This window comes from Contarinia nasturtii, unplaced genomic scaffold (assembly GCF_009176525.2).
Source record: "Contarinia nasturtii isolate CC-2019 unplaced genomic scaffold, AAFC_CNas_1.1 Cnas_scaffold_187, whole genome shotgun sequence".
Lineage (NCBI taxonomy): Eukaryota > Metazoa > Arthropoda > Insecta > Diptera > Cecidomyiidae > Contarinia > Contarinia nasturtii.
This window is the reverse complement of record NW_022197544.1, coordinates 6,152,309-6,168,086: the sequence shown is the minus strand read 5'-3', so window position 1 is coordinate 6,168,086 and position 15,778 is coordinate 6,152,309. Positions and strand designations below refer to the sequence as shown.

The window sequence follows — 15,778 nt, the reverse complement described above, 5'->3', positions numbered from 1 at the left end:
AACAATGGTGTCAAGTGTTACCAATTCTGTATGATATTTAAGCCACTTATGAACAAGTCATTAAATATTTGTTTATTGGTCACAAAAGGAGCGCAAAAAATGCTATTTAAAATGAGACTTCTAAAATTTGCTTACATATTTATTCATGAATGTTTTTGAGTGAAAAACGATATAAAAATTTGTTTGTTTTTTTTTTTACTCTCTGTTATCCATAGTTTGCTCCAGAAATTTTGCCAATTCTTGTTTATATTGTATTTCATCGTCTTTTCGGAGGAATACCGTAATTGTTTGAAGTTGTTCCGAGTCAAGTATATTGAAAAGTTCTCGAAAACATACGTGAGGATCGTCACCTTGATAATAATTTACGAAAATGGTGGACAGTTTTTGAAATTTTTCTTCGCCCAAATCTTCTTTCATCTGAAATAAAATTGAAAATAGTTGATTGCTCAAACGATAGATACTACTCATGACACCGATAAAACAAAAACGTAGCAACAGCTGTGTTTGATTTGAATGTTAAAGGCTCTGTTTCACCAATGACACCATTGTGGCATATGGTGTGATCAGTTATGAGCATAGGAAAACATTGTTACTCACGAAAGTAAAAATCGAATGTTCTTCTGATTTATTCGGATCATCCGTCTCTTCACTGATATCCGAATCGCTTAAAATACGAATTCTTTTTCTGAGTTTTTTTGGCGTTTTCACCATTTCATCGCTACTGCTGTCAGATTCACTGGCTTGGCTCTGTAAGACAGATATATGATTTGTGGTAATTTCATTTTAAGTGGTCGACAAAATCAATATATCCTTACCGAAGAAGACGTCGATGTTAAATTTCGAGCAGTTTTTGAGCACCGCTTCGCAACATTTGATGATCTTTTTTGGACATATGTCAAATTCTGTAATTTGTTTATTTGAAAGAAATAAATCACTGTGATTCAAATTGGAAGTGAAATATTTACAGTAAACGATTGATCGAATTCTTCATGGAATATATCATCTGATGCTTGATAGCATGTTGATTGAAATATGTCGTCATATTCATGGTCATCGTAAAGAACGAAACTTTCTGGATTCAATTTTGGTTCAATTTCAGGTAGTTTCTGTAAAGCAAGGTAATTCTTAAATCGTGCATATTCTTCAAAATTTAAAACAATTAAAATACCTGCCGAGCATTTTCAAAGAATGTTACAACTTTTTTAATTACTTCATCGAATGAATAAGATTCTTGTTTTTCCAAGGGACGTTCGATCCATTCGGAAATATTATTTTTTATCTTAATTTGATTGAAACGTACATCGAATAGTAGAATTGCACCGTAATCATTTGCATGACGAATAACACGGCCGATCGCTTGATTAGTGGCTCTGACCGCATCCAGTTTATACCAATCATCACCGCAAATACCTAGAGTATATATCACATGGAATGAAATGAATGGAAAAGCGAAAGAGCATTTATACCTTTTTCATATTCTCGATATATTTGGTTCATATATTGTTTTTTGAGCATAACTTTTGGATGTTTTGAAGGTGCGTACGGTATGCCTACAACAACAACGGCACGGCCATACTTATCCGAAAAATCGATTCCTTCACTGATTTTTCCTCTTAGCACACCCATGAAAACAGCACCTTTTTTCTCGTTAATATGTTCGTAGTACTTTTTCATCTCAATATGAAATTCTTCCTTTGTTTTTGGCTCAACACAAACACGTTTTTGCTCTTCAATTTTCGTCGTGATATCATGCTCTTGCCAGAAGTCAAGTAAATTCATCATCATTTCATACGATGGGAAAAAGACTAAAATACCATCCGGAACCACTTTACACAGCTCAACTATTGAATTTCCAAGTGATAACCGGTAATTATCGGTTTTTCTACAAACGAGTTATATAAGTAACAAAAACGAATGATCAACCAAAACAAAAAATTGTTTTTTACCGATTGTCAAAGCTGGCATCGATAGATTGCCGATCAACTCCAGAGCTCAAAACATTGGCACATATTTGATCTTCTTTGATCACATGATTTTTTGCCGCCCATAGAATTGGTACGCGAATGTTTATTTCCGCTAACTGTTCTTTAAATGGCGCCAAAGTTGAACTGGTTAATATTAGACATCGAATATTTTGTTGCATCAAATTTTTCATCCTTAATATTTGAAATGTTCATTAAACAGTGAAATGAATGAGGAAATCAACGAATTACACACCTGAATTTCGCACTGAAGCACCAAAAATTTAATACTTTTAATTTTAGTTGTTCCTCTGAAGACAATGATTTGTTTCCGTTTTCAATTTTTTTATGATCGACGTGGACTCGATAACACTCATCGATGCTACTCTTTGGCTCCGTAAAGCATGCGAAAACTGTTTGTAAGAAGTGAAAGAATGCAGTAAGGCCAGATCCTCTCGAAGTTGTCGCCTTCTTTTTATTTTGATCACATGAACCATCATCGCCACAAGAGTCCAAGTCGTTTTCTAGCCCTTGCTTATATATCAATTCTATTTGTTTCTCCAGTACTTCTATCACATCAGCACAATTGTCTTTTGTTATCTAAAATATAAATGAACGTATTAAACAAACCGAAGAAATATTGAGAAATATCTATCTTACGTTGACGTCCTTGAGTATTGAAAAAATTGTGCAACCTTTATATGTACCGACTGACATTTCGCTGAGGTTTTCCTTCAATTTCTGAAGAGAATCTTTCAACTTTTCTACTTTTGAGTAACGCCAAGAGTGACTGTTTTCGATGAGCTAAAAAGAATATTATTTTTATATTTCCGATCGTATAAAAGAGAGAAAAAAAATTACATAATTTATATCTCTAAGAGCCGCACTAATTTGGGTGAATTCGATGCAAGTTGAAGCACTGTCCTCGCATACTTTGGTCACATTGTGCGCCTCATCGAGTATAACGATTGCATTTTTCAAATCAATTTCATTCGCTTCGCGGATTTTTGGATCAATCAGGTAATTATATGGCATAAAAATTATGTCCGCATCATCTATGCGCGCTCTTTTTCTCGAAATATAATATGGGCAAGCTGCATGCTTCTTTGCAATTTGGTGTAGATCTTCAATATCAACAATATTTTGATGCAACTCTGGCTCGTGAGAAATCTTATCGATGTTTGTGTAAAATTTACATTTTCCTTTTTTTACTAGATATTTACACATATGTATCTTTTCAGTATAGGAATTTTTCGAGAGACCTGAATTGATGCAGAGCTGATTTCGCGAGGCTATCACTGCCGCCTTTACGTTATTGTACGGACTCTTTTTCAGCTCCCTCATAGCTGAAAAAAAAGAGATTTTTCACATTCGATTCCAATGAAAAGAATAAGAAATGTTTATACCTTGCAAGATTTGCGGATGCGTTCTGGTTGCATAAATCACAGTTGGTATCGTTCTGTTATTTTTCTTTTCTCCTTCAATCCATGCCATGGTCGAACATAATAAGCTGAGTGTTTTTCCAGTGCCTGAAATTTTAAATGTTAAATAGCAATTAAAATCCAAAATGTTGTGCAAACTCAAGATCGTTCGTAAATCAATTTTTTTTTTTTAAATCAAACATTGAAGTCATGTACGATTGTCCAAAAAATAGTAATGCAACAAATATACACCCACCTGTTGGTGATTCCAAAGCAGCATTTTGTTTGGTATTCAAACTTTCAATTATATATTTCATGTACGTCATCTGAATATCATACGGTTGAAATGGAAATTTAATTTCCACGCCTCCAATCTCGTATTTCGACATTTTTTGCCACTTTCATTAAACCTTCAACTAAAAATGTTCGATAAATTCTAAAATTCGCCTCGTTAGTTTGTTAGACACAAACAAACAAATAAAATAAGAATTGTAAACATGACACCGGTAAAATGAAAATGTGTGAAAATGTCAGATTATGAAAATATAGTTTAGTACTTCAAATATATTCTAGTACGAATATTTAAAAAATTAAATATTACTCTTGCAAATAATCACTGATCATTCATTGTATGCAAATGTTTGCAAAATATACAAATATTTTGAACAGCCATAAATGTTAGTAAAATTCTTTGTCAGAAACATTTAATAGTAATATGAAGTAAGTCATAATAATAAATCTGGCATAGTTCAATCAAATCAATTTGCGCTATTTGAATATGATAATATTTTTTGCTGTCGCAAAAACTGCATCGATCGCTATTTCAAACAAAATATTAGCATCTATATTGGAATTATGAAAAAACAAACTTGCCAACACTATTACCATTTGTATTATACGTAAATAAACATTGTAATAATATTATATTTCAAATCAAAATCAATTTATTTCAGTGCAATTGCACCCCGAGTTGAATGAATCAAACTTGAATCAAACAATGGGTCAAATCAGTATCAAAAACCTGTTTTTTCTCCACGAAAACCATGAAAATTCATTTTTTTTTTTCAATATTTCATATTTGTCAAAGAAATGATATGTTCAATGAAATATCCAATACATTGATTTAATTTTATCATGAAGTGATTGTTTGAGTACGAACAATGCTCGCTTATTTAGAGCAATCAACTTTGTTCTGTCCAGGAAAAAAATGTCTATTTCCCGCTTTGAATGTACTTCGCTTCAAACGTATATGCAACATATATTATAGACAATATAGACGTAGCGACGCAAATAAAAGATCCAAAGTCCAAACTTGAACTTTCATTGCGATTGTAAATCCTATTGAAACCGAAACAATCAGCGACTGTTTTAAATGGAAAACTGAATTTACCTATAGCTAGGTGCAAAGCCAATCTTGTTTGCTATTGTGGTGGTCAGTGTCGACAAGGTAAAAACTAAACAAAAAGTGAAAAGTTCACTGAAATATTAAACTTGATGTATTAGTTAAAATGATAATATTTTCATTGCACGATCGTAAATAGTTTCAAATGACAAAAATCGCAAATTACAATGAGATTAGAGAAAAAAATTATTCGATTTTTCTCTTCCCGCATGATTGTTGATGATTTTTTTTTTCGTATTTGTTTTCTGTTTACCGAGTCGATTCATTCACAACCGACGTTGTATATATATATGAGACATCCAATGCATTCATTAAAGAAAAAGCGTGTGGACTTTGCACTCCCATCAACGTATTCATTCACGTTTGAAGGTGTTGAAAGTGTTGTGAATATGCGTTAATAATGAAAATAAAATGAAGTATGCGTATCTAGTATCTGATCACAATTCAGTACAAAAAAACACATTCAACAAACGAGTCGGCGTTACACTGATTCTTATATCGTTAATATTTAAATCGCATCATAATAATACACTACAAAACATTGAATCGTTAAATTCAGTTGGTTTGTATCTACATTTACATTACATGTGTGCGTACCAAAATTTTCTTTTGAGTAAATAAATTTTCGACGCAAATAGAGGCGAAGCTCTCGAAGTAGTTTTTCTTTTTTTTTGCACTGTTTTGTGGAAAAAATGTGAGTAAATGTTGTTTTACAGATTTATTGATTTAATTTTTTAGGCGATATTTAAAACAAATGATTCACAATGGTTTGTTTTTAGCAAATGCAATAAGTATGAAAATGAAAATCAATTAAAGTGCGGAACTGTACAATAATGTTTAAATATACGAATCTAATGTAAATAAAATCTATCCGTTCTGTTTTATAATGTTAATTTCCGTTTTCATTGCATTTATATGTTGAAAGTTCAGGTTGAAGTACATTTGATTCAAGGTATTACGGTGTTTTCTTGTTACAGAAACAAAAACACAACTTGAAAACGAGAAAATTAAGCGATTTTTTCTTTCGAAAATATCAAAAAAATGGAAAATAAAAATAACAATGTGGTTAAACAATTATTGATAGCGGGTACTGCAGCTTCAATTGCTGACGCAGCTACTTTTCCTTTTGATACGGCCAAAGTATGCTCAAATTATTTGTAAATCAAATTTTTTGTAACGGTTGTTCATAATAGTTAATTTTATTACTAACGGTTTGCTTAACGTTCAAGGTAAGATTGCAGCTACAGGGTGAATCAACATCTAATCGAATAACTGGTACAAATAATGAGAAAAATCTATTGAAAATACAATCAAAACGACCGTTGACAACGGCTTCATCAAATGCATTCCGTACACCAGGTCGACGATTCATTTCGATTTCGCTGCCAATACCCACACATGAAATACCTGTAAAAATCGACAAAGTTCAATATCGCGGCCTGTTCGGTACAATTGGTACAATTGCCAAACAAGAAGGTCTACGCTCTCTATACAATGGCTTGTCGGCCGGTCTACAGCGTCAAATGGTATTCGCGAGCGTGCGTTTGGGCATGTATGATACCGTGAAAACGACCTATCAAAAATTATTCAATGAAAATCCAGATGGATTGCATGTAATGACACGAGTTTTGGCCGGTCTTACTACCGGTGGACTTGCCGTCTGTTTGGGTCAACCCACCGAAGTGGTCAAAATTAAATTTCAAGCACAAAAACGCCTTCCGGGAACAAAATTACTATATACATCAACGCCGGCAACGTATCGAAAAATTGGCCGCGAAGAAGGTGTAAAGGGTCTATGGAAGGGTGCCATGCCGAACATCGGTAGAAATGCAGTCGTTAATGTGTCAGAAATTGTTTGCTATGACATTGTAAAGGAATGTCTAATTGTATATGGTGACATGCGCGATAATATTTTTTGTCATTTCACAGCTGCCGTGATAGCAGGTACACAACAAAACAAAAAAATAGAAAGAAACAATTGAAAATCTTGATTTTTTTGTATTTTGCTTTATTGGAAAACAAATTGTCAGGTTTTGCAGCAACGGTAGCAGCCTCACCCATTGACGTTGTGAAAACAAGGTACATGAATTCGTCACAAGGTCACTATAACGGAGCCATTGACTGTGCTCTAAGAATGGCCAAACAAGAAGGGCTCACAGCATTTTATAAAGGGTAACATCTTGAAAACGTGACTTTTTTCACTGGTTTTAATTCACATTAAATACATTTTTTTCCATATAGATTTGTTCCAGCCTTCGCTCGTCTAGTCTCATGGAATATTTGTCTCTGGATTTCATTTGAACAAATCAAAAAAATTGTTTACAACAACAATATTAATAATGAACATTAATCAAATATTATGGCAAACGATAGTACAAATATACATAGATTTATCGGAAATGAATTCACAGTAGTTCAATTGCATGAATGATTCCACAATTTGTACTGTGATTATTTGCATAACTAGAATACTTTCATATAAATGAAATATCTAAGGAAAAATAAATGTACAGTTAACATTTCAAGAAAATCTTCTTTTGATTTTTATTTCCCATTCAATTCTCTCCCCCCTCTCTCTCTCATACTGTGCAAATGCCGAAAGGAGAAATTTCAAAAATTGAAAACCGCCAAAGTGTTGACGTTTGATGTGGTGTGAAGTTGGCGCTGAGACCCAAGTAGTCGGTATGTTCGGAAAAGTAATGTAAAATGTGACATCTTTCATTATTATCACTAGAATTGGATGTGTGATCAACTGCGATTAAAAAAAAATAATTTAAATATCTAAGCAAATATCTTTTAAAGAATATTGACAATGGACGATGTTCCGGAGGATGGATTTGACGCAGAGGAAAATTATTATGCATACCTCAATATATCAAAATCGGCAAGTTTCACAAATAAATTCAAAATGAGCAATATCAATGACAAATTATGAAATCAGTTGACACCGCATATAGAATATTGTTGGAAAATAACAAAATCGTTAATAACTTGATGTGTTTTTCATTGGTTTTAGGCTTCGATTGATGAAATAAATACAGCTTATCGAAATTTAAGTCGTATTTATCACCCAGACAAGCATGTCGATGCTGAGAAAAAGAAAAATGCCGAAATTCTCTTCAATCGCATTAAAAAAGCATACGAGGTTAGTGAACGTTAAACTGTGTTAAGTGCATTCGTATTAATTAACCGAATCGGTCCACACACAGGTGTTATCGGATCCGCATAAACGTGCCATTTATGATTCGCTTGGAGTTAAAGGATTACAAACGGAAGGTTGGGAGATCGTGCATCGAACAAAAACGCCGTCAGAAATACGTGAAGAGTTTGAACGTTTGGCCCGTGAAAGAGCCGAACGAAAACTACAACAAAGAACTAATCCAAAAGGAAATATTACAATAAACGTTAATGCAACGGAAATTTTCAATCCGTATGATGACGAATTTGAGTAAGTTGAGAAAAAAAAAACGGGATTGCCAAAATATCATTAACAACATAACAATTTTTGTGCAGAGATAGATCATTTCCTAATATTGAAGTTCAAGGCATTTCAATATCTCAGTCAATTGACGCACCAATCACGACGAGAGATACAGTTTCAATGTCAGGAAGTTTATCATCACAAAATGGCAATGCACAAGGTAAACTAATGCAATTTTATCGCTTGATCGAGGTTTTTGTTTTCATCACATTTTTTATGCTTATTTCCTAGGTGGTTTTCTAATAAGCGGACGTCGCTTGGTGAATCAAGGATGGTTCGAACTTGTGGCGGGGGCTGGAAATGGTCCCGTTGTTGGCTTAAAAGGATCACGTAATCTTACAAGCAAAATTTTTTGCAACGGTGATTTTACATTGAATTTTCGTAAAAATGGAATTATACCAGGCCTCATGGGAAGTGAGTAGCACAACACAATGCTTATTTTAAGATAAATTCAAAATTCAAATTTTTTTCTTCTCAAATATTCAGCGCTAGCTGTTCAATTGGATAAGCATACGGTCGGTTTTCTAACATACAATGCGGGTATACAGTCATCGGTGTCATGTGTGCTTGAGCACAGTACTGAAAAACAACACATGCTAGTGACCTGTTCCGTTGGAATACCACACTCATTTATTTCAGCGAGTTACACAAAAAAGCTCATCGACTATGAGCTAAAACTACGATTGGCCGGAAAGTAAGTATTTAATTGTCCGAAAATTGATCGAATTTTGATGAATTTTCTATAATTTTAGAGTTGGAACATTTGGTTACATGGCTGAATACGGTGCTGAGAAAAAAGTTTCAAAATATAGTTCAGTGGTAGCGAGTGTATCAATTGGTCAACCCACTGGTGTTACAATGAAACTGAAGTAAGTTTATTATTAATTTTTTTTATCAAATTTCTTTTGGTAATTTTTAAATTTTGTTTAACAGATTGATTCGATCGTCACAAACGTACGTATTTCCAATTCATTTGAGCGAAGATATTATTCCTGCAGCCGTATTTTACGCGACAGTCACACCACTAGTCGCATGGTTTGTGGTTAAAAAATGTATCATCGAACGAATGGATGCCGAACAAAAACAACGTGATATTGATCGAATCAAAGAAACAAACAAGAAACGGTAATTAATTCTATTTATCTATGATTCGGAATTTTGTGAATTAAATTAAAAACAATGTACGTTCAGAATGGCCGAAAAGAAACGAGAAGCAGAAGCCGCGGTTGATTTGATGTCAGTACAGTATGAACGAAATTGCAGCGAAGAAGAGAGACGAAATGGTCTTTTAATTGTGTCTGCCATTTATGGAAAATTTTCGGACAATTCATCTTCCGATAGCAGTAAGTACTATTTTGCTATTTACCAAAAACTGATTATAGAACCAATGAGTGGTAAATAGTTATCAGCAGCTAAACGTTTAGTAATGTTCAGAAATGAAGAGTAAATTTTTTTTGAAATATGTCCATAGGTTCATCCATAACAACCGGCAACCAGACAATCGATGTTAAAATACCTCTGCAGTGTCTCGTGAAAGATGGTAAACTTACTCTACAAGAATCAGGAAAGGTAACCATCATCATATTCAATATTATCCGTTGATACTAATGGTGTTGTGTACATTTTAGTGTGATCTGCCTGGATTTTATGACCCATGTGTTGGCGAAGAAAAACTATTGCAAATTGAATACATTTACAATGGTAAAAAACAAACGATACAAATTGAAGAAAATGAACCGCTTCGATTGCCCATCACAAACGCTACAAATTCATCATGATTATGATGTGAAAAAAATGTTCGATACGAACGCACTGTATTTTCTAGAGAGTCCAGTGATCCAGGAGTTTTCATCCATATCAACTCATGGCTGCAGATTGAAATTTCAGCTAAACAACGTTTCTTCCATTTATTACGTTTCGCGTTCTTTTAGATGTAAAACATCTTTTTTTTTTAAATTCTTATACAAAATCAACGGAAAGAGCAATGCTGGAGCAATTCAGCTAACTGAAACTTTGATCTGCAGACATTAGAAATCATGAATGAAATACTCTGGAATAATCACATGACAAAGTCATAGTTTCATTTTTTTGTTGTTATTTTTATGTATTCATTGCAAATACAATTGGTTCAAATTGTAGTTTAAAAAACATTCAATGGAACAAGTTGATCATAGAAATAAAATATGTTTTAAAATTGAACAAAATCTATTCCATTTTATTGTGATTTTCTAAATATTTTTTACTGATTCGTTCGAGTTTAAAATGTTGTAAATTTATGCTATCTCCATCCCATGATATGAACTTCTTATATTTTATCGGATCACATAAGTCCATTAATTCTGTAAAAAAAAGAATGAAAAATTGCTGTGTAAATGAAAGTGATTGTATATGGCAGAGAATAAGTTTCTTACCAAGACCAGCTCCTTCGTATTCGCCCTTTTCACGTTCCATGCTCATCTTAATAATGGACAAACGACTTGCGTGCTGATTTACTCGATTTTTCGATATTGACTGCTTCAAGTAGATCGTCTCCAATTCTTCATTGAATCGATTCAAGTATCTGCAATTCAAAATAAATGTAAGACACCAATTTATGTCAAACAAACATGCATAACATCCGAATTGTAAACGTACTTTTCAAAAAGTTGTGCAAATTGATCTGGTGTTAAGCATTCCTGTTCACCAAACTGTTCCATATTATCGGTAAACCAAGCCAACCGTTCTCCCATAAGATTCGACTTGACTGCGTGTCCCAATTTGATTTTATTGCGATTATTATATCTGAAATGACCATAATACGATTATCAATACAGAAAATGCGTTCAAAAAGTAACCTTTACCTTTTCGCCTTTTTTGCCACCATTTTTGTCTTTCTGCTGTTTGGATGCTTTAGTTTTGTAATATCCTTCAATATGCTTGTTGGCGGCTGTATGCAATATAAACATAAACAATTATTGTTGTGACTACAACTATGATAAATATATACAGATATGTGTTAACCAACCATTTTTGTTTTTATTAATTTTTTTCTTTACTTTATTAACTTATTTCAATTGAGTATGGCAAAATAATTGGTGAAAATAGTGAAAAGTGGTATTTTGTTTATTTATCGGTCGAATGAATGTAACAATTGGAACCCTCCTCGTGGTGAATATGTGCGGTTATGTTGCAAAAATTGACAGTTTCGATTCATCTGAGCTGTGAACGATTTGTTTGGCTGTCAAAACTGTTTGTATACGATAGAAAGTCGAAGGTCGATATGACGTTAGAAAATAATCGCTTTTTGTTGTGATTATCTATCTATAAAATAATAATTAATATTCGACGCAACTTTTATTAAATTACCTGTTAATATTAATCGCTGGTCTACATTATTATCTCAACATTCGATTTCCGAACAAAACAAACACTTTCACATTAATAATTGATTCGATTGGGTGCAAAGAGCAATTTAAATTATGGAAAAATTCGTGGATGTTTGTGGAGTGCCAACAAAAGTTATAACATGGGGCAAATCGTTGGGCGAAACATTTGATAAAAAGGAAATGATTTTATTTATTCCCGGTAATCCAGGCATTTGCGGTTTTTACGTGACATTTTTGACCACACTATTTAAATTACTACAAGGAAATGTGCCAATTTGGGCAATTGGTGAGATTTAATCTATTTTTTTTTTCGTACAACATGAAATACTTTTAAACACATGAAAATAATCAAAAATATATAAAATAAAGGTCACCTTGGACACGATGAGCCTGAGAATACAGAGTTAATTCCTCGGCTGCGAAACAATAAACATTTGTATGATTTAAATGGACAAGTTGATCATAAAGTTCAATTCATACGGAACAATATTCCGCCTGATGTGAAAATCACCTTAATTGGACATTCAGTTGGCACTTATATTTCATTGGAACTATTGAAAATTGACGACATTGGCAAGCGAATTCAACATGGATATTTCCTCTTTCCAGCCTTTGAATACATGGTTTGTATAAATATAAACAAATATTAAATCGATTTTTTTCAATATTTGCCCATTTTTTTTTTGTACAGGCTGACACTCCGAACGGAAAGTTTTATGCTGCAACCATTCAAAAATATTTCCGCTTCTTTTACTATTTGGTGGTATTTCTAACGTTTTTGCCATCATTTTTGGTTCGCTTTTTTATTGCAATCTTCTATTGGACGCGACCAGTTTATTGCGATAGTGAGTTGATTACAAACACATTGACAGTTATACGGCCCAGTGTATTGTCAAAAATTGTGCATCTGGCAAATGATGAAATGGAAAAAGTGAAAGAACCAGACTATGCGTTGATTAAAGAGAATAAAAATCGATTAATGTTTTACTACAGTTTAACTGATAATTGGACGCCAGTTACTTACTATGAACGCCTCATCGGAAGTATTGAAGGCCTAGAAGCACAAATAAGTGATAAACATGATCATGCATTTGTACTGAAGTCATCGCATGACATGGCCGCACTTGTCGCTGAATGGATTCAAAAAAATACTGTCTAAATTTTCAAGCGGATTTAATAGTCGAAGTCATTTCAACGAAACGAAAAATCTTAACAACAAATAAAAACAATCATTGCAACTAAATATTTGTTTAGTTTATTTAGTTTTCACATTTGATTTATCAAATAAAAATCGAAACAAGATTGTGAAATGACATCTTTCATTTCAACCAGTTTTTTAGTGATCCGTGTCAAATTGGAGTAGTAATCCATAGTGTTGGAAAATATTACGCTGTTTTGGATGGAGCTGGCGGATTTGTTGGTGGCAACGGTAGTCTTTGAATATTATGTGACTTGAATACTCTGAAAATAAATAAATGTCTTTTTTGTAAAATCTTCATGTGTTTAAAGTTCAACTTACAATTTATCTTTTGTATTTTGCTCCTCGGGCTTGGCTTGAGCCATTATGAAAATGGCAAAGATGAGAATACTCAAACAAATTTTGAAAATAGACGAAAACATTGCGTCAAAGTTACTGGTAACAAAACTGTTGGTATGTGAGCTCTGGCATCTGCCTTTTATATAACTCATTTCAATTGGTATGCGTTATTAACTATCATCACGACACTTTTTTCAAGTTTAAATTATTCCAATTATAAAAGTAATTTTAGCTTTCCGTTATTATTATTATATATAACTAGTTTTTTTTTTTAAATATTGACAAATGGTTTGAACAGATTATCACATTTACTTTATTCCGCATTGTTTCGTTTATAAAAATGCCTTTTTTGGTAATTTGAATTCAACGGATGAATTAAACACTTTTTCAACATGTTTGGTCCGTACAATTACAGTATTGTGCAAGGTCAGATTTCTAGGGGGGTAATTTTCAAAATATCTGGTGTAAATTTCGGAACAAAATTGACGACCGCCATAAATCAATAGCAACTGGATAGAATGTTCTCTATCCTAATAAGAGATTTTTGTTTCCACTTCGAAAAAAATTCATCAAAATTGATTACGAGAAGGCGGAATTTGACTCATAAAACCTAGCAAATTCAATGAATTGTCCATACCTCAGGAGGGTAACCCCTCCCCTACCACCCCCTTCACACACTACTAAATTACATCATTTAATCAGTGTATTATCAAAACATAAATGAAATTGATGTTAGAATTAACAGTACAGAAAATCATAGTGCGTCAAAATTACGCACCTTCGGTATGGATGTTTTTGAATTTAATGCATGCAGTATAATAATTTAAAAAAAATGTTTAGCTTGAAATTATTTCTCTCACGTTATTTTGTCACTTGCACTTGGTAAACATTGAACTTCGATAAGCCGCTATGTCATGAGACTAGCGTAAAAAAACAAGCATATGTCAATATATATTTCGATGCTAAAACTATTCTTTGTAATGAATTGGTTTTTTTAGAAACTGAAACACGTCTTCTCTATAAAACCAAATATCATGCAATAAAATAAAAATCAGTTTTTTATTTTAAATTCTCAGACGAGAGTTCGAATTAAGACATTTTTTTGTTTAAAAAAATTCAAGTCTTTTTTTTGCATAAAACAGACCGATTTTAAGCTGTTTATAATATTTTCCAAATTGGAATCTTCTGCATTGACCATAGCCATAGAGTGAGAGTGCAATTGTATCTTTTTCTATTTGACGATGGATAAGGTGCTCAATGGCAATAGTAAAAGTAGTAACTGTAGATGTTGCACCAATAAGCAATGAATGTATGTGTTCGTAAACACGAACGACGGATAGCATCACGAGAACTTACAGTTCAAATTGTTTATCATCACACACTCAGCTGCACGTACGTATTCAAGCAAAAGGAAAACTTGCCGAAGTAAAAGTGGCGCAATATTATTATTATGTTTGCGCCCTGAACAAATACACACATTCCGACAGTGAATGTCGTCGCGAAAAGACACGCGTCATAATTTCCACACGATTTTCCGACTTTTCGTATCGTTTCATTTCGATTTAGCCGGCAAACATAACGCCACCAAACAACTTGTTTGTTTATCTTTTTATCATAAATCTCTTGAATTTTAAACTCGGCCAATTCGCCCAAATTCGTTCAATTCATGTTCAGTGTTTTTGTAACAATTGAGGAAAGTGTATGTGTTTGTATTTGTTGTTTAAAAGAATACGTACTTGTTGATTAAATTACGGAAGAATATGATATATGCAAACAGTGTAATTGGTGATGCCGCGTAAAAAACAAAAACCACGTGCTTTAATGCGTAAGTATAATTACCAATTTTTATTCGATTACAGTAATTAATAGATCAATTTTAGAATGTTCTTAGTTAAGATTTTGGCGTCTAAATTATCAATTGAAGCAAACAAAGGGGTGAACGTTATAATTCTGTAGTATTAAATAGCGTTGAAAAAATGTTCACATCTGCTGTATGACAAAAAAATGTGTATATTTTAAATAACAACATTAATTTCAATAAGTTGAAGGTAACACATAATATCGAGAGAAGTCCTTGGAGTAACTTTCGATATAGTTTTACGAAGAACTTGCAAGATTCCACCATCGATGGGTGATAGAGGTCCCAACATAATCGCTCTTAGAAAACTAATAATGCATATCGGCAAATTGATGTAAACGTGTACAACAGCTTGAGTGGATTGTCCAATGGTGTGTGTGTGTTTGTTGTATGATGCTCTATATATGTACACGTACACAAGCTTCAATGATATAGCAAGAACAAGCAAGACACGCACATGTTATATCGATACTAGTTTTAATTCTCCATAGACCATACTCATTTCCTCGCAGTTTTCCTCTAACATGTGAACCGGTTCATCACTCATGAGAATAATATGCCCCAAATTTATTTATAAAAACTTTAAACAAGTTTACAGCTAGCTTCTTCCTTAGGTATTCCGAATTGGTTGTTTTGTTTTGTTGTTGTACTCCCCGTGCGATGTGTATATTTGGCTGAACCAAACTAATATAACACACACACTTTGGAGAGAGAGAGAGAGAGAGAGAGAGAGAGAGAGAGAGAGAGAGAGAG

At 33.1% G+C, this 15,778-nt stretch overlaps 5 protein-coding genes and 1 long non-coding RNA gene across 7 annotated transcripts; 3 read left to right on the top strand and 3 right to left on the bottom strand.

Annotated features, from left to right (window-relative positions):
* Positions 1-121: 121 nt before the first annotated feature.
* On the bottom strand, positions 122-4,799 carry LOC116336571 (regulator of telomere elongation helicase 1 homolog). 2 transcript variants are annotated; one of them, XM_031760485.1, is made up of 13 exons: positions 4,773-4,799; positions 3,639-3,798; positions 3,368-3,490; positions 2,823-3,307; positions 2,622-2,765; positions 2,218-2,561; positions 1,947-2,156; positions 1,467-1,882; positions 1,169-1,410; positions 966-1,106; positions 816-902; positions 598-747; positions 122-417 (listed from the first exon to the last, which is right to left on the bottom strand). In XM_031760485.1, the coding sequence occupies exons 2-13, from the start codon at positions 3,769-3,771 to the stop codon at positions 196-198; spliced, it is 2,697 nt and encodes an 898-aa protein (XP_031616345.1). In that variant the 5' UTR covers positions 3,772-3,798; positions 4,773-4,799; the 3' UTR covers positions 122-195. The 2 variants fall into 2 exon arrangements, with proteins under 2 accessions (XP_031616345.1, XP_031616347.1); XM_031760487.1 differs by lacking the exon at positions 4,773-4,799 and adding an exon at positions 4,500-4,522.
* Positions 4,800-5,226: 427 nt separating this feature from the next.
* LOC116336572 (mitochondrial uncoupling protein 2-like) lies at positions 5,227-7,314 on the top strand. Its single transcript, XM_031760488.1, has 5 exons — positions 5,227-5,478; positions 5,762-5,924; positions 6,014-6,728; positions 6,815-6,956; positions 7,026-7,314. Exons 2-5 carry the CDS (start codon positions 5,826-5,828, stop codon positions 7,132-7,134), a joined length of 1,065 nt encoding a protein of 354 aa, XP_031616348.1. The 5' UTR covers positions 5,227-5,478; positions 5,762-5,825; the 3' UTR covers positions 7,135-7,314.
* Positions 7,315-7,491: 177 nt separating this feature from the next.
* On the top strand, positions 7,492-10,469 carry LOC116352426 (dnaJ homolog subfamily C member 11). Its single transcript, XM_031785008.1, has 11 exons — positions 7,492-7,668; positions 7,801-7,929; positions 7,994-8,232; positions 8,298-8,425; positions 8,497-8,679; positions 8,752-8,959; positions 9,018-9,134; positions 9,199-9,390; positions 9,457-9,608; positions 9,737-9,834; positions 9,894-10,469. The coding sequence occupies exons 1-11, from the start codon at positions 7,597-7,599 to the stop codon at positions 10,041-10,043; spliced, it is 1,668 nt and encodes a 555-aa protein (XP_031640868.1). The 5' UTR covers positions 7,492-7,596; the 3' UTR covers positions 10,044-10,469.
* LOC116352428 (translation machinery-associated protein 16 homolog) lies at positions 10,452-11,453 on the bottom strand. Its single transcript, XM_031785011.1, has 5 exons — positions 11,270-11,453; positions 11,106-11,191; positions 10,900-11,046; positions 10,677-10,825; positions 10,452-10,604 (listed from the first exon to the last, which is right to left on the bottom strand). Exons 1-5 carry the CDS (start codon positions 11,270-11,272, stop codon positions 10,471-10,473), a joined length of 519 nt encoding a protein of 172 aa, XP_031640871.1. The 5' UTR covers positions 11,273-11,453; the 3' UTR covers positions 10,452-10,470.
* A 27-nt stretch (positions 11,454-11,480) lies between these two features.
* LOC116352427 (lipid droplet-associated hydrolase) lies at positions 11,481-12,873 on the top strand. The gene is made up of 3 exons (XM_031785009.1): positions 11,481-11,916; positions 12,000-12,253; positions 12,322-12,873. Exons 1-3 carry the CDS (start codon positions 11,724-11,726, stop codon positions 12,787-12,789), a joined length of 915 nt encoding a protein of 304 aa, XP_031640869.1. The 5' UTR covers positions 11,481-11,723; the 3' UTR covers positions 12,790-12,873.
* Positions 12,863-13,284, bottom strand: LOC116352429. The gene is made up of 2 exons (XR_004202287.1): positions 13,150-13,284; positions 12,863-13,091 (listed from the first exon to the last, which is right to left on the bottom strand). It is a non-coding gene; the product is annotated as an uncharacterized LOC116352429 (long non-coding RNA).
* Positions 13,285-15,778: the final 2,494 nt, after the last annotated feature.